The following is a 27,110-nucleotide window of genomic DNA, read 5'->3' on the forward strand; positions in this document are numbered from 1 at the left end:
ATGTAGGTCGCAGTTCATGACTTCATGTCCGTCCGTCATTCACGCCTCATGACACGCTCCATATATGGCCGTCTCCATATATGAAGATCACGACACTGACCTCATCAAACCCTGGATAGCCATTCATGGAGAAGACTGGATCATCACCTAGATCTGCATATATCGAGCCGGCCAGCAACTCTACATCTGACTTCACGGACACAATGTTGATCTGACCTCATCAAACAATTAGATCTACATATAAGGAGATGTCTCCCTTTTGACTGATACCTGTCCATTCAAACTCTAGACGGGCACGTCTTAGCGCAGCCATGCCTGGCAGCCGGCGAAAACTAGAGTTCTCAACAGGCCTGCAAAGTAAGGCCCGGCCCTACCCGAGGCCCCACAGTACTAATTAACACACATTTCACGCCCTACCCGGCCCGAAAACGTCAATTAATACCTGTACCTGGGCTCAATCTTGCCCCTTACCCCTTATCCCTAAACTTCTTTGCTTTTTTAACTATTTTGAAAAACATTTAAAACTTGTTTAACTAGCCGATCCACATCGACACGCTGTGAGCTTGTAGATCGGCTATTTGAAGTATTTTCAAAGGTTTTTCAAAATAGTAAAACATTGAAAATAAGTTTAGGGTAAGGGGTGGCGCAAGATATAGCCCTTAATGTTTGTGTTGATCAACATTAGTTAGACTTAGCGCCCCTCACTTCACACAGGTGTGATTTTTTATAACCATGAGAAATATTGATCACATTAACAAGGGAAAACATTTTTTAAACACTGACCATATTAATATTATAATAATAGTAATATGAATTAGCAGCACATTATAATATTAATTGTACATCATATCATAATATAACCCTCAAAGGTAAAATGGTGTCTACTATAATAATTACTGATTGTGTTCCATTTTTTCCATGAGAATATGCCAGATTCTTACTCTTAACTCTTTGGCATAAATTTCAGTCTAAACATAACTGCACAGGTTATTGTATATCTCTGCTGTCGGGAGGAAACCTCATAACTCCAAAATGTTCATTTTTCAGGAAATGAAAAATGTACATTTTTCAGGAAATTAAGAAAACCTTATATTTTTAAAACAAAGCAATACAGCCTCATCAAAGTTGGTGTTGTAACTTTATATATTGTCAATTACTTCCACGAGAGTGGGAGAGGTGGTGGAGTTAGTTGCTTTAGCAGACATTTTGAGGGTCCAATGGAGTTAAGAGGTTTTGTCCAAAGCACTTTTTACTACTTTCCATTGGTTCGATATTTTCGAAACAACACACAGATGTAAAGGGTGTTCAATAGCACTGATTTATGCAAATAAAACCTCAAAAATGGAGTTATGAGGTTTCCTCCCGACAGCAACGTCGGAAGGGTTTATTGCCCTAAATGACAAAAGCATTTATTTCCATTCATTTACCTGATTAAGTGTCAAGTGATGCTCTGTATTTAGCATGGGTCTATGCCAACTTCCATTGCATACACATGCGTTGTGTTGCAGAAATGCAGACACATCATCTTACATGTTTTGGTTAAATGGATCCTTCACAGCCCCTTATTGTATGTGACAAGCTTACAATCTGTTGCCATGGCAATTTCTGGCTCCAGTTGACTCACATTGATCTGGGGGGGGACAGAAAAAATAAGTCAATACTCAATAGTGCATAAAATCTGGCATGTGATGTTAGATACAGCATGTTTACATATACAATGTGACAGACATATGTAATCTCCATACATCGCTGCTTAAATATATGCAACAGTTTCATTTATAGACTAAATGTTTCATTAAAGGCCTTTAATATTCTGCTTTTGCTGCTAATATGGACACAGCAGCCAATTTGGCAGATTAAAGTCTAATTTTGAGCCTCGCAACTCCTAATATTTGAACCAGAGACAGATGGCTGTGACTCTGAGGCAGAATTCTAATCAAGACATCTTGGTAGGTGTGAAACATGGAAGTGGGACAAATTGAGAGTAGGTGGGGTAGAGCGGTGGGAGCAGAGCAGAAGAGTGGGGGGATTCATATTGCTTTTTTGGAGGGGGAGGGAGTTCTTTTTTTATCGTCTGGTATCCTCGCTAAAGGTGCAAAAAGGACTAGCAGGAGGAAAAACAAGGAACCAGCTACGCTACAGAACGAAGAGCCTGCCTTTCACAGGACTGTTGGCGGCACATATGTCTGAAGTATTTTGCCATATGGCTGTCTGAGTTATTTCCATCGGTAATTAAATCCTAAACATTTTAAAGCCAGCGCTGGCAGGCTCATGTCAGCAAGTCAGTTGGCAGAGAGACAAAGAGAGGGGAGGGAGAGAGAGAGACAGAGAGAAAGCAAGAGACACATGGAGGAAGAAGTGAAATGATCATGTCAGCCCCTCCTGTTGAGTTGAATGACATGCATTGATGCTAAAGTTAGATTCTATTCTGCCCGCTAGTGTCGACGGCTTCAATGGCTGAAGCCTGATTTATGCTTTATAGAACGACTCTGTCGCTCGTCAAAAACAAATCATTGTAAGTTGAATATATTATTATTATTGTAGTTATTTTTGGCAAGCGACACAGTCGTACAACGAAGAATAAATGAGCCCCGAGCGGCTGCCTGGCAGCTCTGTGCAATGCATGGACAGATCATAATGCAGAGAGAGTCACGGCTCATTAAGGTAGAGTCTCAGTAAAGCTCCACTAGTTAACGTTAAAGGGGTCAGGAGACTTCAGTCATCAATATCAGTCACTGAAACCAATGGAGGAAGCAGACATAAGCAAAGCAATGAAGGCTGTGTATAATTTATCTTGTGTTACATGATGGATAATGGTAAAGGTCAAATTATACTATATATATATCACACAGATTTTTACTTCAGTAACACATTAAGCACGGGAATCTTTCTATCAGCTGAGAGCTGAGTAGGTGAGGTGATTGTCAGATGATCTCTGTCTGTCTGTCTGTCTGTCTGTCCGTCCATGTACCTTTAGGACCATATACGGTTCTCAAGATAAGCGGCGACAGTTAGGCACACTCACTCACTAGCACACACATATGACAAGCTGTTTATATTTCTTAAACACACCAGGAGTACAGACTGTACACCAGGAGTACAGAGTTCAGAATTTCTCTGAATTGGTATAATAGAAAAACGTTAGAGCGGTTTATTTATTGTTCCCTGTACTTTAGTCTTACTGTGCCCTTCCTGTGTTTTAATATGATGTGTTGAAATATTTCAAAGATCTTCTCTTATGGGGGTCCCTCCCTGGCACAAAATCCTTTCAGATGGGGGTCTGCGGTCAGATTTGGGGGGAGGGGTCCTTGACATGATAATGTTTGAGAACCACTGGAGTAAAGTAGAGCAGTAGTTCTCAAAGTGGAGTCTATAGGGATCTCAGATTGATTGAGGGGGTTCATTTGTATGCTCTCAGAGTTATAACTCTGAGAGCATACAAATGGATGCTCAAAGTCTTTGAGGGGGTTCATTTGTATGCTCTCACGCTTGAGAACCAGTAGAGAGTAGAACGCTTGAGAGTAGTAGAGCAACATAGCATTGATGGACAGAGGAGAGGTGTTGTGAAGGAGGACCTGGGACATCTGTGGGAAGAGGCTGATGGCCAGAGGTAGAGCCAATCCGAAGGCAGCCAGACACACCAGGCTGTGAATGGGAAGGACCAGCCTCCGATGCCTCTTAAGTAGAGGAAGCCTAGACAGACAAAAATCACACTCGTGTGAAGTGAGGGGCGCTAATATATTAAAGTCTAACTCATGTTGATTAGGTGATGTAATGATGTAAAACAAACGGTGCCAACACAAACATTAAACGCAATTAACAATAAAGAGGCAATATGACGAGTTACATTATGACGTAAATGATGACGTCATTGTCAATGGCATTTACAAAACAAACATTGAACTAGGCTATCGCCCTTCAAAAATGGAGAAGCAAACAGAATCAAGTACAACAGACTTGTCTTGGAGGCACTGGTCAGCAGACATATTGACAGCTTGCAGAGTTTCTCACAACAGTAACTACTGTATCACACATTTGGCATAATTACAGAATGTAATTATGCCAAATGTAACCTTGATGTAACCTTGATGGCCCGGACCTATTTAATCCATTAATAAAATATGCCCATCATTTATAGCGCCCGGACCACTTTTACCGGGGCACCGGAAGTTGTTGTGAATGTCTGTGTAGCAGCTAACAATAGCCACACCACTCTAGAGTCGATCGACAACAACGGGAGGTAAGAATAAATCTATTGCGACTAGTGACTGGACAGCGAAGCGCCGTCTAACACAGGATCTTTTTTCAGAATTAGACGGGATGATTTAGATCGCGAGTTATGAACGTTTTAAGATTTTCGTTTTCGTCCGCTAAACAGACAGGGAACATTTTCGATGACGTGTCACTGTTGTGCAACACCGAGGATTGGGCAACAAGCGCTCCTAGGCTGTGGAGCGATGCGATCGGTTTTGATATAATGAATCTCCGTCCCGTTTATCAATCTCCGTCTGGGGCACTTGACCATGAACTTGACGGTGATCTCCGTTTGGGGCCTCTAAAAACGTAAGAAAAACAAATACTAAAATCTATAGCACGTTTGTTAAATGTATGTAAAAATATGTTTAAACAATATTTCATAGGTCAATCAAATCTAAGAAATGTACTATTTTCAAATGAAATATTATTAAAGGCTTGACTTGACATATTTTGTTATGTGTGGTCTCACCCAATGGGAATGAGAGTGCACAGAGCGCACACCTGATGCTCAAGCTGAAGTGACAGTTGTCTGAGCATTATGGTTGAAGATAGGGAAGTAATGGCAAAATGTGATGATGTGGCTTGTTTGGCGAACAAAGTGTAATTTCATCCTCTTGCAAGCTTGTTAGTAATTAGGTCACACTGTGATAGAAAAAACATTATATATGACTCACATGATATCTTTTACAAAGTAATAATGTTTCTGTTTCTTGACACCGGACGTACCAAATGTCGTTAAAAAAACGAATAGTTGTATGCACTGACTATATATGTAATTCTGTATGTAACCTTTTTTGAGAGTCTGATATTTTCAGTGAAGTTAAACTTCACGTTTTTCTTTAAATCTAAATTTCCCTGGTTGCCTGTGTGTGCCGCTGAGTGACATTCAAAGTCAAACCCCTTGGGCCTCTTAAAAGCTGTTCATACTCCATTGTATAACTTCCCCAAAACATGGCCACCAGTTGGAAAACATTAATTGTCTCCACCAGGCCGAAGGCATGGGGAGAGAGTATGTTTTGCACTCCCGTCCGTGTGTGTATGAGTGTTTCCGTGTTTCCGTCCATCCGTCCGTCTGTCTGAGATTAGGTGGTCTGTTACCACCTAATCTCCGTCACCGTTAACCCGGTTGATGCCACATTTTGCATGCCAATGATGAACCTCTGCCCCACATTTTCCAGAACGGCCTGTTATAGCGCCACCAGAAGGCCCACTTTTGAAAAACTTTTTTTTTTATATTACTCCTCCAGATTCTGTCCAAAAATCCCGCAAATCGTTACACACCATCTCTATAGTCATGTGTTCAAGATGGATCTGTCCGATATTTCCCTAATTGGCTAACATTAGCTTTCAAAGTTTGCAGGATTGGTCCGTTTTGAACAAAAAGCCTCATGAACAGAGCGTGCAATTTACGTGAAATCTTTTACGGACTTTCCTACTAGGCTGAGGAATATATCCCACCCTTTTCACATTGGCCTGTTATAGCGCCACCAACAGGTGGATTTTTGCAAAAAAACATTTTTGGAACAAAATTCCTCAAAACATCCAATTGCCATCCAAGGCATAAGAAGAAATGTCACCCTTTTCACTTTGGCCTATTATAGCGCCACCAGGAGGCCACAACCTGACCTGCCCTGGTGGAGACCTGTGCATCGAGGGGCACTTTTTCTAGTTATTTTCTCTTTCCTCAGAAAAACATAATTTTGGAGGCGCATGGTTTTGGTCTCTGAAATCCCCATCCCACTCTCGCTCCCTCTACTCCAACTCTCTGACTTTTTGCCGTTTTCCTAGCCCTTCGTACAATAATCCCCTGTTCAGAGTGTGGGACAGCGTGCTCAGCGGGCGCTCCAGATAGGCCCTCTCTGCTCTCTCTGCTCTCTCCTCCTTCTACAAGCGACGCCTCTTCTCCTTAACGAGGAGAGCTACTGCCTAATGAGGGAGCTCATTAACACATATGGCTGCCATGGTTTAATTAGCCTACACACACACACTTAGAGGGAATACAGACAGAAAAGACAATGGGAAAAAATTGCAAGGTATGTGAGAGGCACAGGGTTACTGAGGTGATTGGGGAGAAGAGATGGAGGATGGGATCGGACACACACACACACACACACACACACACACACACACACACACACACACACACACACACACACACACACACACACACACACACACACACACACACACACACACACACACACACACACACACACACACACACACACACACACACACACACACACACACGCACGCAATCAGCATTGAGAGTAGGATTGGGGTTAGTCCCTATGACATACTTGTGTCATGTCATACTCATGGGGGGGTGTACATAGGCTGCCGCATCTATGGTCCACATGGCTTGGGAACTGTTGATTGCCAAGGCTACTTACATGTTGTGAGCTTATATAAAAGTTCTGAAAATGTTCCAAAAATGTGGCCAAAATATGGACGCCAGGTTGAAATGCAAAGGTTACAAAGAAATGAAAATACAAGTTGCTTCTAGTTGAGAATATGAAGAGTAGCACAGCTATACTGGAGAGAGGAAGACAGAGAAGGGGGTTTGCAGCCATTGCCCCAACCCAGCTCTCAACGATGTAATCCATCACTGGGGGGCCGTCCAGGTACCTCACTCTGTCCCCTTGTTCTCGCTCCATTGAAAGCCAGTGAAGGCAAGCTGACATGGAGGATGGCTGAGCAAAACACTACTCACCTGCAGCCACAGTCACCCACACCCACCCACACACACACCCACCCACACACACACAAACTCACTCCAGGCTTTCCCTTTTCCACTCTCTCTTGTCCCCCTCCCCCATGGTTCAATCATTCAAGTGCTAGGAATCCTAAACACACCTGGGCAGTCAGTGCCGCCATCGCGACAGCTGCTGTCAGAGGCTCTCTAAGATGGCCACATTCCTCGGCGGGTCCGCAGGTACAGTTAGGCCGTCTATCAAGGGACGTTTCCACATGGATCATTAGAGTCACATCAAACAAGGACAGAGTCAATCCAGTCTAAAGCGGTCAGGTAATCGCCGGTGGGCTTATATTAAATAATGACAAGGTCTGGGATGAAGGGAATGGACGTGACATGCTGAAACAGCCAGCCGTTATGCTGTAGGAGCCAGTTAGTCTCTTGGATTTCCACTGGAGAACACTGACATCACCAAATTTGGAGTGACGCCCCTCTGCACTGTTATTGAAATACAAGTTGGCTCCCACTTCCTATGCCAGATTTTCCATTTTGAGCCGAATGCGAACGAAAATAAAAGCCTGCTGTGCATGTGTGACTCTGACTGAGGCTAATATTGCAGTAATTGCACCAATGAAAACTATTAACGGCTATTAAGGGCTTGTGTGACTAAATATTTAATAACTACATTGGATCTATTGAAAAACAGCTTATTCTTTCCATTTCCTGAAATTGTTTTGGACATGCAAGGTTTACACAGCGAGGATAGGAAATGTCCTATAATTTACCTTATTCGTTTAAGGTTTCATAAAATATGAATTTAATTAAATTGATATAGTTGAATCTTTTTGGTGTATTCTACAACGTGTTGATAATGTAATGTACTTACTTCTCCAGTGCAGTCATGACCATGGGAGGAAGTACTAGGATTGGCATGGGTAGAACCACCCTAGTCAGGGCTGTCTCCATAAGTGCCTGTCGTAAAAACATGTTTATTGTAGGCTGTCACCAACTATGCTGCATTCTACACTGTTTTAAATTAATGGATTACATTTAGTGCATAACCACATGACAAGTTAACCAAGTACGGTATATATGGGTTAACCATTATACTTGATGATCAGGGTCTCCCAAGGTCATCCTTTGCCACCTCCTACAACTGGCTTTGTTAGTTTACGTGTCTGTTCGTACCAAAAAATTAGCATGGTTGCTATGGTCACCCAGTTCACCCGGGTGTGATTTCGGCTTTGTTAGTTTACGTGTCTGTTCGTACCAAAAAATGAGCATGGTTGCTATGGTCACCTAGTTCACCCGGGTGTGATTTCATTACGTCAGGCATTACGTCAGATCATAGCTGATCAGGCTATATAATACCTTACCTTATATAATACCTCACACCAGACAAACACCCCAACTGAGTGGTGTAAACCAATCCTACAACTGGCTTTGTTAGTTTACGTGTCTGTTCGTACCAAAAAAATTAGCATGGTTGCTATGGTCACCCAGTTCACACAGGTGTGATTTCATTACGTCAGACATTACGTCATACCACAGCTGATCAGTCTATATAAGACCTTACACCACTCAGTTAACACGGGTGTGATTTTTTTATTTCCCGTCATCGATATACAAGCTCGGCTATTGTCACGGACTGTTAAACTATATGACATGCCCAGAATAAGAAGGCTACTGTTCAAGTGGTTAATACCTGATATTTGGAATGGGACATTCTGTATAACGAGTACGTTCTACTTTTGATACTTAAGTACATTTTTGAGTGGTGTAAACCACTCCTACAACTGGCTTTTTGAGTGGTGTAAACCACTCCTACAACTGGCTTTGTTTGTGCAGAAAAAATGAGCATGGTTGCTATGTTCACCCTGTTCACCCGGGTGTGATTGATTTCATTACGTCAGACAGGCTATATTACACCACTCAGTTCACACAGGTGTGATTTTTATACCAATACTTTTTTTACTCTAGTACATATTTAATTCTGGACTTTTACTTGTAACAGAGTATTTCTACATTGCAGTATTGATACTTTTACTTAGGTAAAACAATTAGAGTACTTTTTCCACCCCTGCTTACGTGTCTGGCAGCCACTTTGGAGGTTCCCACCACATTTCCGTTGTCGTCGAGCACACTGATGCCATCTGAGAGCTCAGAGTGTCTCATAAGGACCACATTGAAGACATTGGCAGTGGCTGTGTAGAAGAGAAGATCATTTAGAAAATAACCACTTCATTTATATACATGCTACATGTCTCAGCATCTCGCTACAAGCTCACTGTGAGCAAGTAACATTGTCGGGGACACCAGGTTGAAAGTGGGTGACAACATGCATGCAGAGAAGGGCTCTGGCAGAAGTGTCAGACTGCAAACAAAAGAAAAGTCAGTAAGACTATTAGACTATCATTGTCTAGTGAAACAACTGGTTCATTGTATGTGTCTGGTACATTTCTGTGTGCAGCCTTTGTTATTGTAAACATTATCTGGGTCATGCCTGCTCTACCGAGTTTCACTTTTGAGATAGTAAAGTCTTAAACTTAAACCTGAAGTGGATTTGGACTTGGACATGTCAATGTGCAGACAATGCAGCAGAGCCTAAAATTACCTAAAAATCAGTTTGCACACTGTTGCGGAGAACAGTCTAACCCCATTTAAGCTGATATGGATATTAAAATAATCAGATATTCTGTAATGTATTACGTGAAAATATTATTTATATTATATTATTTATTATATATTATAATAGTGAAAGTGATAGTAATAATAGTAGCAGAATTACATTACCACAATTACCACTTCTATTGTGAAAATACAGTTTTTTTTGGTGGTTGTATATTGATGGTGAACATTGGCATAAGATGCTGACCTATAACAGCACCTTCCATAAAAACAGCTCAGCTGTATGGCAAGTAATTTTACAGTTTAACACTACTCTCCTGCTGTGCATGTGTGACTCTGACTGTGTGAGCCACAGCCCCCACAAACAGGCAATCTAGTCAAGGTTAAAGCAGTGGTGTTGTCAACCTGTGATGTATTCACAAAATGAACACAAATGTATATGTTAATATAGATAGACCTGTCTCCTTGACTCTAATAGGAATAAGAAAAAAACTCATTTTAGAGAGTTTAGCGTTAGTGCCATGGGCCTTTTTAATTTAAGACAACAGCGTTTCGGACTTATCTTTACTGAGGGCCTTCAGGCCTGTCGGCCTGCAGCGCGAGTGGAATTCAATTGACTGAGCAAATAGCTCTTTTTACCTACAAGGGATTTTTTTCTCCACCCCAGACCAATTAATAAAGGGACAGATATGAAGGGATTCTGGCAGGGAGAAATGCAAACTAAGAGCAAATGGATCAAATAAGGAGTGAAAAAAAGATTGCAATTAAAACAAATGAAGGCATCTAAGTCAACTCTACATGATTAATAAAATTATTGTGTCTGCAAAGCTAAATTGCAATATGTGGGTGCACGTTTATAATTATTGTCAATAATTACATTAATATGCATTCTAATTGGCATCTAATAAATGAAAGTACACTAATGGAAATGCAGACAAAGCGTCTAAAATGGTCTTCTCACGGCATTACACCACAAATATCACACGTAAATGAGAATGTTTGTTCAAGAAGACAAATTAAAAATTAATTATCCCTGTGTATTTCTGGAGGGATAGCCTCCCTGCTCCAGTTAAGGTCTTCATCACAATCTAAATGAATGACAGACAGCTGCCTGATTAGGTTATTACAAATAAATCTACCCCCTTAAGTAAGCAGTCACATAAAACAGGGGGGTTGGACATTTTAAACGGCACTTTTTACTTGCTCTGTTCAATTAGCCATTTTAATTACCTTTGATGTGAGACCCGTACCGGAAAACAACAAGCACAACCACAACAACAATGAACAAACAGAAATCAGGTAAATGAGGCCCTGACATAGAGGCCACTTTAGGAGTAATTATCCAATTTGTTTGCGGTAGCACAGTACTAACGAGGAGCCAATTACCGGGCAAAGAGCGGGTCTGCAGAAACCTGTTGATTTAATTAGAGATACCGCCAGGGTATGGGAGGGGCGGGAGCGAGGAGGGTGCTTTGGGTTGTGGGGGTGAGGCGGGGGGGCAGGCAAAACAATTTAATTACAAGCTAGCAGCCCCCCGGGCACTCTGGGACACAGTCCTATACCCTAGGGTGTGACTATGTGTTTGGGGTGCTGAGTGTGAGTGTGTGTGTGTGTGTGTGTGTGTGTGTGTGTGTGTGTGTGGGGGTGACATTAGAAAAAGTGGGGGCCTTGTTGTTGCTACGTATGTCTGACATAAAAGACCCTCTCTGCTAGCCTAATTTATACTTGGACGCGCACCACTGTCGCACACCAAAAATAGTGATCTACAAAAGCTTGCTGTATGTACAGTAGGTTATTTTTGCTGCGTGACACTGGTGCGTAACTGATCATATAAGTGGGGAACTGAATACTCCACACACACACACCAGCTCTCCCACAGCAGTGTGTGAGGTGATCCCAATTGTAGAATGTGGATACACATTTGGTTCAGATTTGTTTTTTAGCTCCAATGACCGGCCGAATGTGTCCCTATGTATGCTTGGAGCATGAACAGCTGCAATACCGCTGGGCAACCTAAAGTGGCACTGTTGAGCAGCCTAAACACACACACATATACACACACACACAGCACCGCTCACACAGCACCGCTCAGTTCGCACGAGTGCGATTTTTGTTACTATGAAACCTGAATTAGAATAACCTAATTACAGAAACTTGACAAATCAATTAAAAGAAAAAAGATCTGATGATTTCTAAACCATGGAGATTGACTTCACTACTTCCTTCCGGGCCTCCACTGAGTGCGTTGTGTCACGTTGCGTTTACTTTGGACGGCGTCATAAAATGAACAGGGCGAATGGGCGACGCCGTCCAGACGCAACCGTCGGCAGTGGAGCACCCTTCATTGATTAAAAAGGGAACATTCCCTGCGTTGACGATGACTCGCCGCTGACGGCCGCCCGATGGCTGCAGTTGAGCTTCGGCGTAACTGGGCTAAATGTATATTTTAACACATGACGGGTGCTGAATTGATTGATTGATTGAAATGTTCATTAACAGTATGCAGAATGGGTACATTTCAACCGAAAGCACAAGTAAATACAAAATCTGTTACTGTGGACGACACCAGTAATAAAGCATTACACTTGTTCACAACAGGGTCCACCATTTTAAATTCATCAGAACATTTAGAGACGTACAAATATACACTTCTATATAAAAAAAAATCACACCCGTGTGAACTGAGTGGTGCAACTCCCCTCTCTCTCTCTCTCATTAGCAGGCAACAGTGCAACACTATCTCTCTCTCTCTCTGTTTCTGGCTCAACAGCACCACCTTTGCCCCTACTGGTACTCTAAACAGTCACAGTCACATAGGTTGGGACGGACATTGCTGTTCCTTGGAGTGACTCAAAAACAGGAAATCATCATATAAAGGAAGTGAAAGACATATACAGTAAGGTCGAAAAGGGCGTATATTCTTTCTACGTCTGAGCATAGACATGGTAACGCCCCGCCTGCCTCTGATTGGCCTACCGACACAGCCGGTGTCTCCGAGGTGGAGAAGTCAAGTACGATATATAATAGCTACAAGAGAATGACAGCTTGGCACGCTCGACAGCAACTTTTATTTTTGTAGAAGAGGTAAACTAATATTGTTTATGCCGTTGGCCTGTTTATTTGTATACATGTGTAAACTTTAAACATTATTGTACTGTAAAAAGAAAGTCTCTTTTCCCTTGATCTTTATTAGTATAATAGTATTAGTTTAGTGTTAGTTTAGATTAATACACGATAATCAACACTAACCCTTTAATTTAGAACACAGCCAAATCAAATCATAGTACATAGGCCTACGTGTTCAATCAATTATTCAATCAAAGCAAACGGCACAAACAATATTAGTTTGCCTCTTCTACAAAAATGAAAGTTACAAATTACTGTCGGGTGTTGCCGTTCTCTTGTACTTGTATTATTTCCCACCACGGAGTAGTCTTTCATCTGGGAGGACAGGCAAGATGGGCAGTGTCGGTAGGCCAATCAGAGGCAGGTGGGGCGTTACCATGTCTATGCTCGGACGTAGAAAGAACATACGCGGGAAAAGGGGGTGGGGGCTCAAACTTTACGGGGGCCAGAATGTGTGGGGATTCCTTTAGAATAACACAGTGAGTCTAAAGCCCAAACCACACCAAAAGGTTGGGTTGGGACAAATCGTTTTTTAAGGTAAGCCACACAAACCCTTTGGTGTGGTTTGGGCTTAAAGATGCAGTAAGCCCCACCAAAATGCTGATCAAAATCGTTTAAATACCAACACAAAAACATAAAACACAAAAATACTTTGGTCAGGCATTTCTTCAACACACATACCTACTGCTGGAAATGGAATAAACCTCTGTACCAACAGTCTGGTGGCTGGACTGAAGTGGTTAGCTTTCTGGATCAACACGTTCAGCCCTACCTGCAAACATGACCACATGACCGCACGCACGCACACGTGTGCGCGCGCACGCACACACACACACACACACACACACACACACACACACACACACACACACACACACACACACACACACACACACACACACACACACACACACACACACACACACACACACACACACACACACTTAAAGATGTGCATATATGCTGACGGCACCTAGTTCTGGGACTATACCAAGTCAATATTTCGCTCAGATTTGAGCATCCCGTAACTTCCTCCGGATAACAAAGCCTCTTCTCATACACCACCTCCACCATCACACCACATCACCCTTTTGCCCTCTAGCTCTCCCGGTCCAGGCAGGGGGTCGTCACCAAGGCATTGGTTTAATTGGAGACGTCCCGCCCCCTCCTGACCTGTCGCCCAACCCCACTGCCCCCCAACTCCGGAAACCTTGGCGGTTCTCCATATGTCTGCTGCTGTTGTCAGGGCCTGAGGGCAAGCGGGCGGATGGGACACCCAGCAGGAAAACTAATTGGCTCAGTTTGAGTCCCTGCGTCTATACCGAGAGGTGTGTCAGGTAGGTATGTGAGAGAGAGAGTGTGTGTGTGTGTGTGTGTGTGTGTGTGTGTGTGTGTGTGTGTGTGTGTGTGTGTGTGTGTGTGTGTGTGTGTGTGTGTGTGTGTGAGTGAGTGAGTGAGTGAGTGAGTGAGTGAGTGAGTGAGTGAGTGTGTATCTGATATTGTGTGTTTATGTCGGAGTGAGTGTCTGTGAACATGTTTATTTTATATTTTCAATCCCATAGCTGGAGCGGTGGGGCGTTGCCATAGCAACCGGACCAATGTTAAAAGAATTAAGTGGCTTGTAAGGCAGGTGTCTGTGAGTGTCAAGATGTGTGAGCTAGACCAGAGGTTCTCATAGTGTGGTTCAGAGACCCCCAGGGAACCTTGAGGGTGATCCAGGGGGTCCCCAGCAGCTAATATAGCATCAAAATCAGTTTAACCCCGTCCCCATTTTGTGAGATCTACAAGTTCACAACATGCCAATGTGTGCTTATAGATTGTTTATTGTTTTATTTTACAATTGAAAGTGGTGCAACTCCCCTCCCCCCTCTCTCTCATTAGCAGGCAACAGTGCAGCACTATCTCTCTCTCTGTTTCTGGCACAACAGCGCCACTTTTGCCCCTACTGGTACTCATAGTCACACACATAGGTTAACACACAGTCACATAGGTTAACACGGACATTGCTGTTCCTTGGAGTGGTTGCACCACTCAAAAATGTACAAGCTGGCAGGGCTTTTTGTTATCCTTTTAGCATTATTGTTAATTTGTACCTACTAGACCTGTACATGCCTGTCGGCCACTGGCCTACTTGAGAACGATGCAACTTGGGAACCTAATAATACCCGTTGTCAACTTGTCCTAGCACCCGTTTTAACTGTCTGTCTGTGTCCCACATGGAGATGGAGATCTCTGTATCTGCCTGTGTGAAGAGGGCAAATTGACTGACTGTGAAAAGGGGACTGGTTAAGTAGGCTAATCAATTGTCAGGTGTGGGGTTGCCATGGCAATCAATTGGCTGAGGCAGAGGCTGGAAATTGCACAGGTGAGGGGATTTAGGCTGATTAGGCTCACTGGCAGAGCCTGAGCAGAGCCTTTTGTGGTGGTTCTGGAGAACCGTGGGTCCGACCGACTCGAGGCCGGGCACTGCACTCCCTGCGGGGTTGTGGAACGCGTGTGTCGGTATGAAGTCGGTGGGGCAAACGGTTCTCTAGTTACGTGCATTACAACCGTACACACACGCAGACACGTGGCGCATTTATAGTAGGATGGATGTACTTTTTGCAAACTAAAGTATTCAATAAATCAAACAATGACAACCACTGTTAGACTTTTTTGACATAATTTGCTCAGGTTAAAAGTCATCTGACAATGATTTACAGATTCCTATTTAATGACAACTAATGACACTATTCTCAATGCTTCATTCTATCACATTCATTTTAGGGTCACAATCAATTTTGGGTCGCGGACCCGTTTTATTTTATGGGCCGTGGGTAAATATCACATTTTATATTTGTTTTGTTCTTTTCTGAATTTTTCAAAAATATTCAATGTTCAATAGTTAAAGTAGCAGATAGACTTGATTCATATTACATATATTTGCAAGCTTGGGTCCTGGGGAGACAACAAATTTAATGTACATTTATTTAATAAACTCATAGAATACTGTAAACTCACAGCAATGGAGACTGCACTGGTCACTGCACCCAGGTATCCTTGGAAGAATGTGGAAGCAGGTGCTGGCTTTAGTGGCAAGAAGACGGACATGAAGTTACAATATTAAATAGAAACATTAGGGCACAATCATGAACCTTTTTGATTATTTATTTGCACACATCATCATAGTACAACATTAATGCATTTCAGACTAAAGCTTTACTACTGTTTGCATATGCTAATAAAAACAACTTAATACTTCCTACGGTTAATATGAGCATCAAAGCAATATTTGAAATATTTTTTATTAGCATATGTATTCCATACATTCAGTAGGGCTAGACCACACATGGACATATTCAGACATTATCAACTTGCGACAGGAGCAGTCCCTATATAGAGCGTCGCAGTCCCATCCCGGAAGACAATTTCCAATTCATTTTTCCCACGTTGTCAGACGTTTCATAAAGTATTTATTTAAAAGACCTGTAAGCCTCGGTCAAAGCCAACTCGGATCGTGACAACTCATGACAACAAACAAAGATTTTGGGCCGAACAAATAATTAGAAAGAAGACAAAAAGGGCAGGGTACAAAACCTTTTTTGTTCCGAGGCGCTCGTCGTCATGAAAGGGGGTGGGACTGCGACGCTCTATTGAGTGAAAGATTCTTTATTTATGAAAGAAATAAAATATTGATGGCGTTTTTATTTTTTTGTTATAGTATAGTATAGTATAATGTAGTATAATGTTTTAAGGCACATTTGTCTTATTAGCCAGGGATCCTTTTAACTTCTCTTATGGGCATACCTGGCCCAAAATACTTGAAGTCCTTGTGACACGCCTGACTCCAGTGAGTCAGGCGTGGTCAGGGATATAGGCTACTGCAGTTCTCAGTGGGACCTATAGGTGTCTTTGCAGTTGAGTGGATAGGATACTATACTGCACTGGTTCCCGAACAGTGGGTCGGGACTCGGGACCATTTGTGGCTCAGGGAAACATGTGCATGGGTCGCTTTATTTTTTTGTTTCCTACATTTTGTTTATTTCAAAACATTTTCCAAAAAAATAATCCCCAAAAAGCTAACATTTTCATGAATTAAAAACAAATTAAATTATTATTTTCAGTAATTTCATAAAATAATAGAAAAATCTAAGAAATTACATAAACTAGAAGAAGTCGCGAAAATAGCCGATCTGCTATTTTCACTAGTTTGGGTCCTGGGGAGACAGGCTAAAATGTGTGGGAACCACTGCTATACTGTACCTTGGATGCATTCCGGTTGCAGTAATTGACACAAGCATTGTGACTCTGGTTTAACCACTGGTAAAAGAAGGTGAAATAACAATGGGGTTGTTAATATTTAGATAATAAGCACAATTGCAGCATTGTGTTAAGAACTAGCTGTAACAAAGTCAAGACATCATTTCATTCCATTCATGAAGCCTTACAGGTACGTGTACGTGATGTGTGGAAAAAAGATGTATAATTCAGCACAAAATACAATGAAATAAAATGAAATAATGTTTTAATTTATAATCACAGCATATTTTCCCTGTCGGGGAAACCTTTACTCTCTAAATATCATCAGTGACCATACAGAATTGAGTGACTACCTGCCAGAAGATAGTGGTCACCAGTGTTTGATTGGGAAGAAGGAGACCAACAACCTAAACACAAATGGTTAAATGGTCTTCATCTCTGGAGACTGTTCCTCATTATGAACTAACATTTGACTAAAAATAAAATACAAATATCCCCCCCACCCCCAAGCAAAAATGCTTGTATGCTCCCAGATATTATCCTGTCAAAATCATATTCAACTTTTCTTACCACTGGTGTACCAAATGGGATGAAACCTGTAAAGAAGAAGGAGTGGTGTAAAATCACAATTTAAAGGGATTTGACCACATGGACATCATGGATAATAAAGTTTTGGGGAAAACATCAAAACAATGACAGATTCATCTTTTTTTTTGGTTGTCTTTTTGTTTAATGTTTTGGTGTTTCCATTTTACTCCTCCAACCTCCCTCATCTCCCACCTCGTCTTCCTCGTCCATGACTTCTCTTAACACGTCCAGTGTGCCGGAATTTTTGAGTAGTGCAACCGTAGTAGTGCTCCTATAGACAGCTATGTGTGTGTGTCCCTGTGTCCGAGCACGGAAATAGCATATTGTCACCACCAAGTGTCACTGTTGTGCAGCCTAACACACAGAGGCCAGGGAGGAGAGCTTGTACAGTACAGTACAGTACAGTACAGTACAGTACAGTACAGTACCACTCACTTCAGACGGGTCTGATTTTTCTAAATAAAGTCATTAAGAGTGCCCAGCAGATGAAGTATGCTAGGAGGTATAATTTTCCATTACTACTTTGCGCTGTCACATGATCTGATCTCTCTTTAGAAACGTTAATATTCCAAAGAGATGCTTGGTTAAGTCAGAAATTAGGACAGAACATCGCCGTCCTGATCAAAACCATGGACAGCGACGTAGATTTAGAGAGAATAGACAGTTTTGTCGGGCCGTAAACCAAGGTATATGAAATGGAGGTAAGGTCACCAACAGTGTCTGCTGTGTTGCTTTTCGATGTGCACACTGTGTAATTTTATAGAGGTATCTAAAGAGCAAAAATTACGTTTCTGAACGAGACTGTCCACCGTTTCCTGTCTGGTAGCCAAATCTCACGATACCCCCGGAACAGAAATGATACCTGCTGCTGTTTAAATCCTCAAATAAAATGATGTACTGTGCACATCGAAAAGCCAGTGATTAGAAAACAAACTGTGATAGGTCTTCTTTTATATTCCTGAAACGATTACATGACACAGGTCTCAATGGTTCATAAATAATGTTTGTTGCAGCTTGCTCCATTCACTGCTTTGTATTCATGTAACTTCCGGTGCGAGATTTGGCTCCCATGACAGTGTCAAGGCGCAGCAAATGGCTTCTTGGTTAGAGTGGGTGACAATGTTATCACACGTAAAGATGAAATTACCTACCTAGGTTCCATCCTGGAGGCTAATCTTTCCGGTGATAAAATGGCCACCAACGTAATCAAAAAGGTCAACCATAGAACAAGATTCCTCTACAGGATCTCCTCACTGGTCAACAAAAACACCTTGAAGACCTTAACAGGAGCCCTTGTACAGGGTTTCTTTGACTATGCATGCACCTCCTGGTACCACAGCACCTCAAAGGCCCTTAAAACCAGGCTCCAGACTTCCCAAAACAAACTGGTCAGGCTCCTACTTGACCTAGCCCCCCGAACCCACCTCACCCCTGCCCACTTGGACAGGCTGGAATGGCTTAGGGTCGACGACAGAGTACAGCATCTTGCAATGGGTCTGGTCCACAAGATTCGATACACCACCAAGATACCCATGTACCTGTCTAGATACTTCCTTAATGTTAACGAAGTCCACACCCACAACACCAGAGGGAGTGCAACGAACCATGTACAACCCAGATTCGGCACAAACAAGGGACTAAATTCTTTTCGCTCCTATGCCACCAAAATGTGGAACGCCCTACCAACTGTCATTAAGACATGCGAATCCCTTGACTCTTTCAAAACCGCTCTCAAAGGGCACCTACGGACGGCTGCAATTCGAAACTGGCCCCTGTAAAATCGGAATCCCTCAAACACGAACGCAATGAAAACACAAGAGACGGTCGCAGCCACACAGCCAACTCAAGGTATGGCCACTGAGCCAACTTGGGGACCCAACGCAAGGACAACACAAGAGACGGTCACGGCCACACAGCCAACTCAAGGTACGGCCACGGAGCCGACTTGGGGACCCAACGCAGCTCCTCCAAGGAAAACAAACAATTTAACGGAGCTGAACGTGAATCCCCCCCACCGCCCACCCCTTTTTTTCCCCTCACTGTATATGTTTCTTTTCCCTTTTTACCTCCTTTATGATGAATTCCTGTTCTGTCTATAGAAGTGTCTATTTGTACGTCTCTAAATGTTTTGATGATTTGAACATGGTGGACCCTATTGGAAACAAGTGTAATGCTTAATTGGGTCGTCCACTCACAGTTAACAGTCTTTGTATTGAGTTTGTGCTTGAAATGTACTGTAATTCTGCAAACTGTTAATACATTCTTCAATCAATCAATCAATCAGCACAGTCACGTGACCATGACCTTTCCTTCTCTAAACTTCCTTGCCGTAAACAAGGAAGTGAACAGCTGGGCGCATGCCGTGAAACTTGCCGCTGAGTGCTGCACAAGGCGTTGCCTAGCAACGGCCCTGTCAAAAAATAGATTTTAGCGACCTGTTTTATGTCATTAAAAAAACGACGTCCCCACGCGTCCTGGGCCCTGTACGGGTGTAATTATAAAGACATATGGAGACGTCTTGAGCACTTAAGCTGTTAAGTTCTTTATCTCCCTTCTCTACTCTCTATACAATGCTGCTTCTCTATAAAGATTTGTAATGATTGTTTTCATTATGTCATTTCTCTCTCTCCATTGTTCTTCTCTCCAGAAGTTGAATTATCTCTTATCTCTCAATTTCTCATCTGTTTTCCTCATCATTTCTCTATTTGGCTCCTATCTCCTTCTCTTACATTCCTTCGATGTTTCTACATTTCTTCATTACTCTCCATCCATTCTACCCCTCCCCGCTCTCCTGTCCATCTCCATGTCTCACTGCCATGTCTCCGTCTCCAAGGTTGTCTTTTCTCCCGAGAAGGTGTTGAGAAGAACTCAATCACAACACTTCGGTTTCACCCGAGGTCCAACAGTACCTCTTGGTCACTGTGGGGGAGCGTCTCTAATCAGCACCCAGCTGTGAGTGACCTTTCCCAGGTCTGAGACACCCTGAAGAGTCCCTGTGGTGCCCTGACAGTCCCCAGGGATGGATGACACCACTATGGTGGACCTCATAACAGAATATACAGATCTGCTAATTTTAAGGATCACACAATAATGTTATGATAAAGAGATAAATATAATATGATATTCTTATTGCTAAAATTATGCTCTTAATAATTTTGTTGGATGTTGAGATAATGATTAATCACATATATTACTTTTGGGGTTTAAAACAGATGCACGCATCGCATGCATGTATGCATGCACAGGCAGAGAACCACCACCACCCCAGTCTTCAAAGGAAGGTGACTTAATATACCTGACATGCGGAAAGGCATGATGATCTTGTCCCCAGTGTCAGGGTGAATGATAGCCTGTGTTCAAGTGTGCAGTGAATAGAATAGAATAACGTAAATGAATACAACCAGCAGAATGAGAATGTAAAGTAAATATTTGCGACATTATTTGTTCATATATTGAGTATAAATTTGGTAACTACATAATACAATATTATATAATATATATTCTATTACTGCAGTTTTACTTTCAACATAGCCTATGCATGATGAAATTATTAGAAATAATAGCTTTATTATACATTTAGGGAGTGCCAGATGGGCAGGGCTACCCAATTAGAGTTAGACCATTTTCAACAATCACATTAAAATATTTCAAATTCCAGTATATTTCTAGTATAGTAATATACGTACGTCCTTACGTCGTCTAGCATACTTCTCTGTGCACCAGTGCACCACGTACGCACAATGCAGTAAAACCAACAAAAATAAAACGCTTATGGCACTCAAAAAAATATATATGCTAAGTTTTGATTTACTCCACCCAAATCTAGAATATATAAACAGATATTCACAGTAGAGCCATAATATCTCTGAGTTACAGATTGACAGGTGAAGCGGGACAGACTGAGATACTGCTATTGAGAATTTCCCCGTTAAGTCATTGCGACATCACTAAGTGATATACGTGCTGACTAAACAGACACATGTTTAGCTCAACTTCAAAGCACGGGTGTCAGTTTCTTGGCCAATTCAGTGACACCTCACCAAGACAAACACGGATAACACTGATAATGATCTCAAGATTTGTTTTTTTGTGTGTGTGCGTGTGTGCGCGCGCACATGCAAGCATGCGTGCATGTGTGTGAATGAGAGACAGAGAATGAAAGAGTGAAATGAAAGAAGCATGTTTTACCTGTTTTATTTTCTGAGCTTGCCAAAGCTGAAAAATAAACAAATAGACTAAATTAGAACCCACTTCAGCCCATCACAAGATGAGCCATTTCATTCATTCCAAAGTATAGTAACCCAACCGTGCACCCAAAACATTAAGTACAGTAAATACATGGATCTTTATCACCAAATGGCATGAGTAACGTGTATTGCCAAGTGCTTCATCATGGCTTTGGGCCATGTTCCAGTATGTTGCATTGAATATTCCCTGAGAAGAAAACTGTTATCTCTTTCTTTTAAAAAAACAAAATAAAAAGTTGGTCACAAAAAAAGAAAACTGTTATCTCTCAAGCACATTCACATTTAATAACCTCATTAGTATTTACAATACTTTGTGTCTGTGTTGTAAACTAAACTACCCCAAGTCTATCGATGACCTCTGACGTTAGCAGAAATGCAGGACTTTACTTACGTAATTTGAGTTGGATGACAACATTACAAAATCAAATCTGGTTGAGTGCTGCCTTTAATATAATTTATTGTCTATAGCACTGGTTCTCAAAGTGGGGTCCAGGTCACCCTCAGGGTTCTTGATGGGATTCCAGGGGGTCCCCAGCAAAATGAGGAACAGTTCAAACACTTATCTTTTCAGAAATGTAAAAATACAGTAGCTGATCTACAAGCGTTGTGAGCTTGTAGATCGGCTATTTTTGAAATCTTTCTGTGGGTCTGTGGCCAAGGTCAATTTGGGGGACTTTGACATGGAAATGTTTGAGAGCCACTGGTGCATTAGTTTGGAGACATGTGGCAGTGGGTTCAGGTAGATTTCCATACTTGCTTAAAGAGTCTCATGGAACTCATCTGGCCTTTGACCCTTCCAACACACCTGGTTTCCCCTGACAGCCCCCACCCCTTTGTCTGTGACCAGTCAACACATCCTGAACACACCGCAGTGTCCTTTTTCAAAAACAACACACAGCCACAGACAACAGAGAGGAAAAGAAGAACGTCTGACTACTTAAGACGCTCTTCAAAGGCTCGTCAAAGGGGAAATGCTTTTCATTTACTCAGGGACGACCCATTTACCAATTCCTGATCGCGTTCACAGACCTGAGACCAGTCAAACGAGAAGCGTGTTGTGTGTTGTTGAATGAGTGCTGAGCTTACCTGAGCATCTGTCACCCCTGGAGGCAGAGTTCCGTGTTTGAAATGCTCGAGGAGTTCCACACACCCCTGGAGGCGTTTCTGGATCAGCAAAATAAATAGACATTTGGGTTTCATGGTCATGGCTTTTTTAATGTACAGCATAAAGTGATACTGACTGTTAATCACATTCAATCTGCATCAATAAGCAGTTGTTGTTGGCTGTTAAAGATAAGAATGAAATATTTAGCCAATATTCTATATTTCTATACTGGTTATAATAATACAAAGAAGAATCTGTATATTCAATTATAGATGAATAATCCGTCCAAAAACTGTCAAATAAAGGCAATAGCAGCAACCCATTCCAAGTAACGTTTAACCACTTAAGGCCTATACTTTGTCAAACGATGGATAGAAAAAAATCACCCTTGTGTGAAGTGAGGGGCGCTCTTATCATCTACATCATCATATCACATTCTGTGCTCAGCCAATCAAATCATTTCCGTGGTACACACAGACATACAAAGCTGGGCATGGGCTAGCGCCCCTCAAAGATAGCCGATCTACAAGCTCACAACACATCGTGATGTGGCGTGGTTTGAAGTTATAGGTCTGCTATTTTCACTATTTAAAAAAAAGTTTCCCTATAATTTCATGCCTGAAATAGGGACACCAGGCAGGTTAAAAGTGGCTAAGGTCTGACTTCAACTGCAGTAAGAGGTTATTTCTAATTCTTCTACACGGTTCAGTGTGATAATTGCATTTCAGTGTGACTATCATGCTGATTTTCAGATGACAAATGAATTTCCTAAAAGGTAATGATCGATCTATGGTGTGATCATTGACTAATGCTGAGCACAATACAGGGTCATATGGTCCAATTTGGTCTAATTATCTTAGCTTAGCGCGCGTGCGTGTGTGTGTGTGTGTATCCTTGCACACCTCGTGTACATGTGCCACAACATTAAATGTGTGTGACTTCACATGGACATTTGCCTGTATGTGCAAAAACAAGGGCCAACTCTGCTCCACTCCTCATCATTAGGGGCAAGTTGAGGCTATGTCTGGCCCAGCGGGGTGCAGGAGTTGGGGGGCAGAGGGAGCTCTCTCTCACACACGCACGCACGCATGCATGCACGGACGCACGCACGCAAGCTCCACCCCTCACAGCTGCCCCACATGTCCACACCTCATCTCATCCCAGGAGGCTCTGCTGCTATTACTGTCAGCAATGAGGCTGCTAACAGCTTCATTACCCAGGGCACTGATGACTGCACTGCACTGCACTGCACTCCCTCCTAAAGCCAAACCCACCACCAATGCCACCTGGGCATAGGGGGAAATATTATGCCAGACGTGCCCAGCCCCAGAGATGATGTGGTCGCAAAAAGTTCCCTGCATGTACTGATTGAGTCCTGCCTCTGCCTTTCTCCTGGGCCTAGAAATGATTTTTTTTTGTACACTGTCAAATCCACTGTTTTTATTTAACTCTGAGTGTGTAAAATGGAACCATTATTTGTTTTCTCAAGACTAGAGTTACAGACCCAAAATGGTCCCTGGGCCCGACTTTAACAGACAGTGCTATAAACTAGTGGTTCAAAACCTTTTCAGGCTGTGGGGACCCCCTCCACCCTGATAAGCACTTAGAATGTAGCAGTTGAAGCATTCAATTTTGTTTGACTCGATTTCACAGATAAATAATGTGAAAATAGGAGATCTATTGGGAATTTTCACAATTATTTCCTATTTCTTATATTATTTGTCAATTTGGCCATTGTTTGACCAGTTATTAAAGTATTTTATTGTTTGTTGGTTACTTTTAATACAGTAACAGTCTTTTTTTAGGTATTACAAATATAAAAAATAAAAAAGTCCATAGATTGTCACTTCACTGTCACCTGGAGACCGCCCAAACTCACGCGGGGACCCCGAACTGTTAGGTTGAGAACCACTGCAATAAACCTGCTTCCCCAAATGTCTCAGTCTGCCACAGTAAAGAATTGAGAAGATGATTATATATTTTTTCCAGACAGATACAGAGATGTCCATATATGGGTACAATACGGGTATACTGAGTACTCTGACAAATCCCCCGAAACTATGACTCAGACACAACTGTCGTATCGGTGGTGCGACGTATTGTGGAACAAACCTCTAGTTGTCTAACTTGTCTAGTAGTAATAAAGTACACTACTGACTACATACATGATGATCTTAAGCAGGGGAAGGGTTTGTGGTGCTGATGTTGATGACGTTAACGAGCACACAAACTAATAAAAATGGCATGTTAAAGTTCCAAGAAGTTATTACATAATATTTGGTTATAAAGGCTCTGTATATACAGTAAAGGCTCTTATAAAGGCTCTGTAGCCTACCTCAGTCACAAAGAGTGTGCTGGGGTCAATCACATCCAGGAAATGTCTGAATCTTCCAAAGAAAGTGTTCTGAAAGAAAGAGAGAAGGGGGGGGGGGGGGGGGGATTATTATCATTATTACCAAATACATTGGGATTGTGCCTTTAATTCAGGAACTCACACGTGTCTCTCTCCACCCGTTACCAGACGACACGGGCAGCTGTCGCAGAGTAAATTGTGACACCACAGAACGCCAGTTGTTTTATCACGCCAGGTGGAGGCTCCTCATTAATACCTCCTCAAACTGTTCCCTCCAACCAACCAACCCACCCTCCCTCCCTCTCTCTCTCCCTCTCTCTCTTTTCAGAGGAGCGAAGCAGTTCACATCCATGGCAATTAAAAATTTCAAAGGCTGTGCCAGAAATGTATCACTTTATCATTTATTCCTAATAGTATAAGGAAGTTGTATGTGAGGGGGAGAGGGGGGCAACGTCCATTCACTTCAGACTTAATTACAGCAGTCTAATTTGAATGAAAATCTGGCAACTGCCAAACTGTTGTGCCTCGCAACTTCCTGAACATATGGACGGCACGCCAGGCTAGTTCAAAATGTCTTGGTGTGGAAACTGGGTAGGCCTATCAAATATATATTTTGTATCTGGCCAATAGAGGTCCCCGTTGGAACAACGGTAGCCTACCACTGACTCAACCATGATCCATTCCATTCACATCTCACAGAGTCACAGGAGAAGAGTGTCCAGTCCACCTTTACTCCAGTTGCATTGAGTTATGCTGCACCTTGCACCTGCAACATGATCATTTAGGAAAGCTTTTGCGCAGCATGTGTGACATTCTAAGCATTTAGACTGGGGGAAATACATTAAATACTAGGAAAGTCTATATAATTACTTAAAAGTATAATTTGAACGTCACCAGTTTTCACATTCAATCTGGCGAATTTGAGCCGTTTTGGACATATTTCATGAATGTGTTTATGTGGTCAATACTAAAGTGTAGTGCATGAAATTTATGAAAATACTTTCCAAACTACCTGGTCGAAACGTGACTTTCCATACACGAATGTCGTATTCTCTGACATTTTGCAGGGTGCAGCTGAAAAGCAGCGCAAATCACCCGAATTCACAAGCACAACTCAGCAACTTGTTAGTTTACTGTTCTAACTTGACAATTTACGACTAGATGTTAGCAGCTAGCAGCCGTGTTGGATTTAGTATGTCGCGCCGTCAACAGTCATGACAGTGGGATTATTGGTAATGTCGTTTTTAAGGCTGGCTAGGCAAAACAGGAAGTATTGAAATGTGACTACATTTCCCAGTGGATCATCTCATATTTTATGTTTTTATAATAAATGTAAAAATATATAATTCGTGGGTAACGTATTTGATGACGGCGCAAATCCCAGTGGCAGATTATACTTCTTTCAATATTTTAAACAATATTTCGCAATATACTCTGCATTGTTTTTCGTAATAGTCTAGGCACGGGGAAACGGGGAAACATAGCCCTCTAGTGGTAGCCTTTCATTTTAGTAGTGCTGCTGCCAGTCAGTAGTCTAGTAGATAATAGTTAGATTACATACTATATGAAATAGATAAATACTCATACGATAGACATTAAAACATTAGCAGAACACTTTTAAACATGCTACAGAAGTTTGCATTTGTTATTATGGCCGTTTAATAATATTGTTCTCTTTTTAGTTCTCATGAATATATTTTTTCGTGTATTAAACACCTGCCCAATTGTGGGTGTGGATGTGCATGTCTCTCCTCACTTTACTTTGTTTAATAATAACAGATATACCTATACACATATTTTAAGTCCGTTTACCCCAAATCCAGTGTGAAATACAGGTGAAATAAGGACACCTGACCTGTGCAAATAGCCAAA

At 42.0% G+C, this 27,110-nt stretch overlaps 1 protein-coding gene across 2 annotated transcripts; it reads right to left on the bottom strand.

Annotated features, from left to right (window-relative positions):
• Nucleotides 1-733: 733 nt before the first annotated feature.
• sfxn5a (sideroflexin 5a) lies at nt 734-26,433 on the bottom strand. Of its 2 annotated transcripts, XM_079528204.1 has the most exons (15): nt 26,251-26,285; nt 25,898-26,004; nt 25,221-25,289; nt 22,867-22,944; nt 21,722-21,748; nt 20,829-20,883; nt 17,516-17,541; nt 17,299-17,352; nt 16,949-17,005; nt 15,707-15,772; nt 13,388-13,478; nt 9,041-9,156; nt 7,839-7,924; nt 3,576-3,693; nt 734-1,630 (listed from the first exon to the last, which is right to left on the bottom strand). In XM_079528204.1, the coding sequence occupies exons 2-15, from the start codon at nt 25,922-25,924 to the stop codon at nt 1,553-1,555; spliced, it is 948 nt and encodes a 315-aa protein (XP_079384330.1). In that variant the 5' UTR covers nt 25,925-26,004; nt 26,251-26,285; the 3' UTR covers nt 734-1,552. The 2 variants fall into 2 exon arrangements, with proteins under 2 accessions (XP_079384330.1, XP_079384329.1); XM_079528203.1 differs by lacking the exon at nt 25,898-26,004 and having other exon boundaries at nt 26,251-26,433.
• Between the last annotated feature and the right edge of the window lie 677 nt (nt 26,434-27,110).

Source organism: Electrona antarctica, assembly GCF_951216825.1.
Source record: "Electrona antarctica genome assembly, chromosome: 18".
Classification (NCBI taxonomy): Eukaryota; Metazoa; Chordata; class Actinopteri; order Myctophiformes; family Myctophidae; genus Electrona; species Electrona antarctica.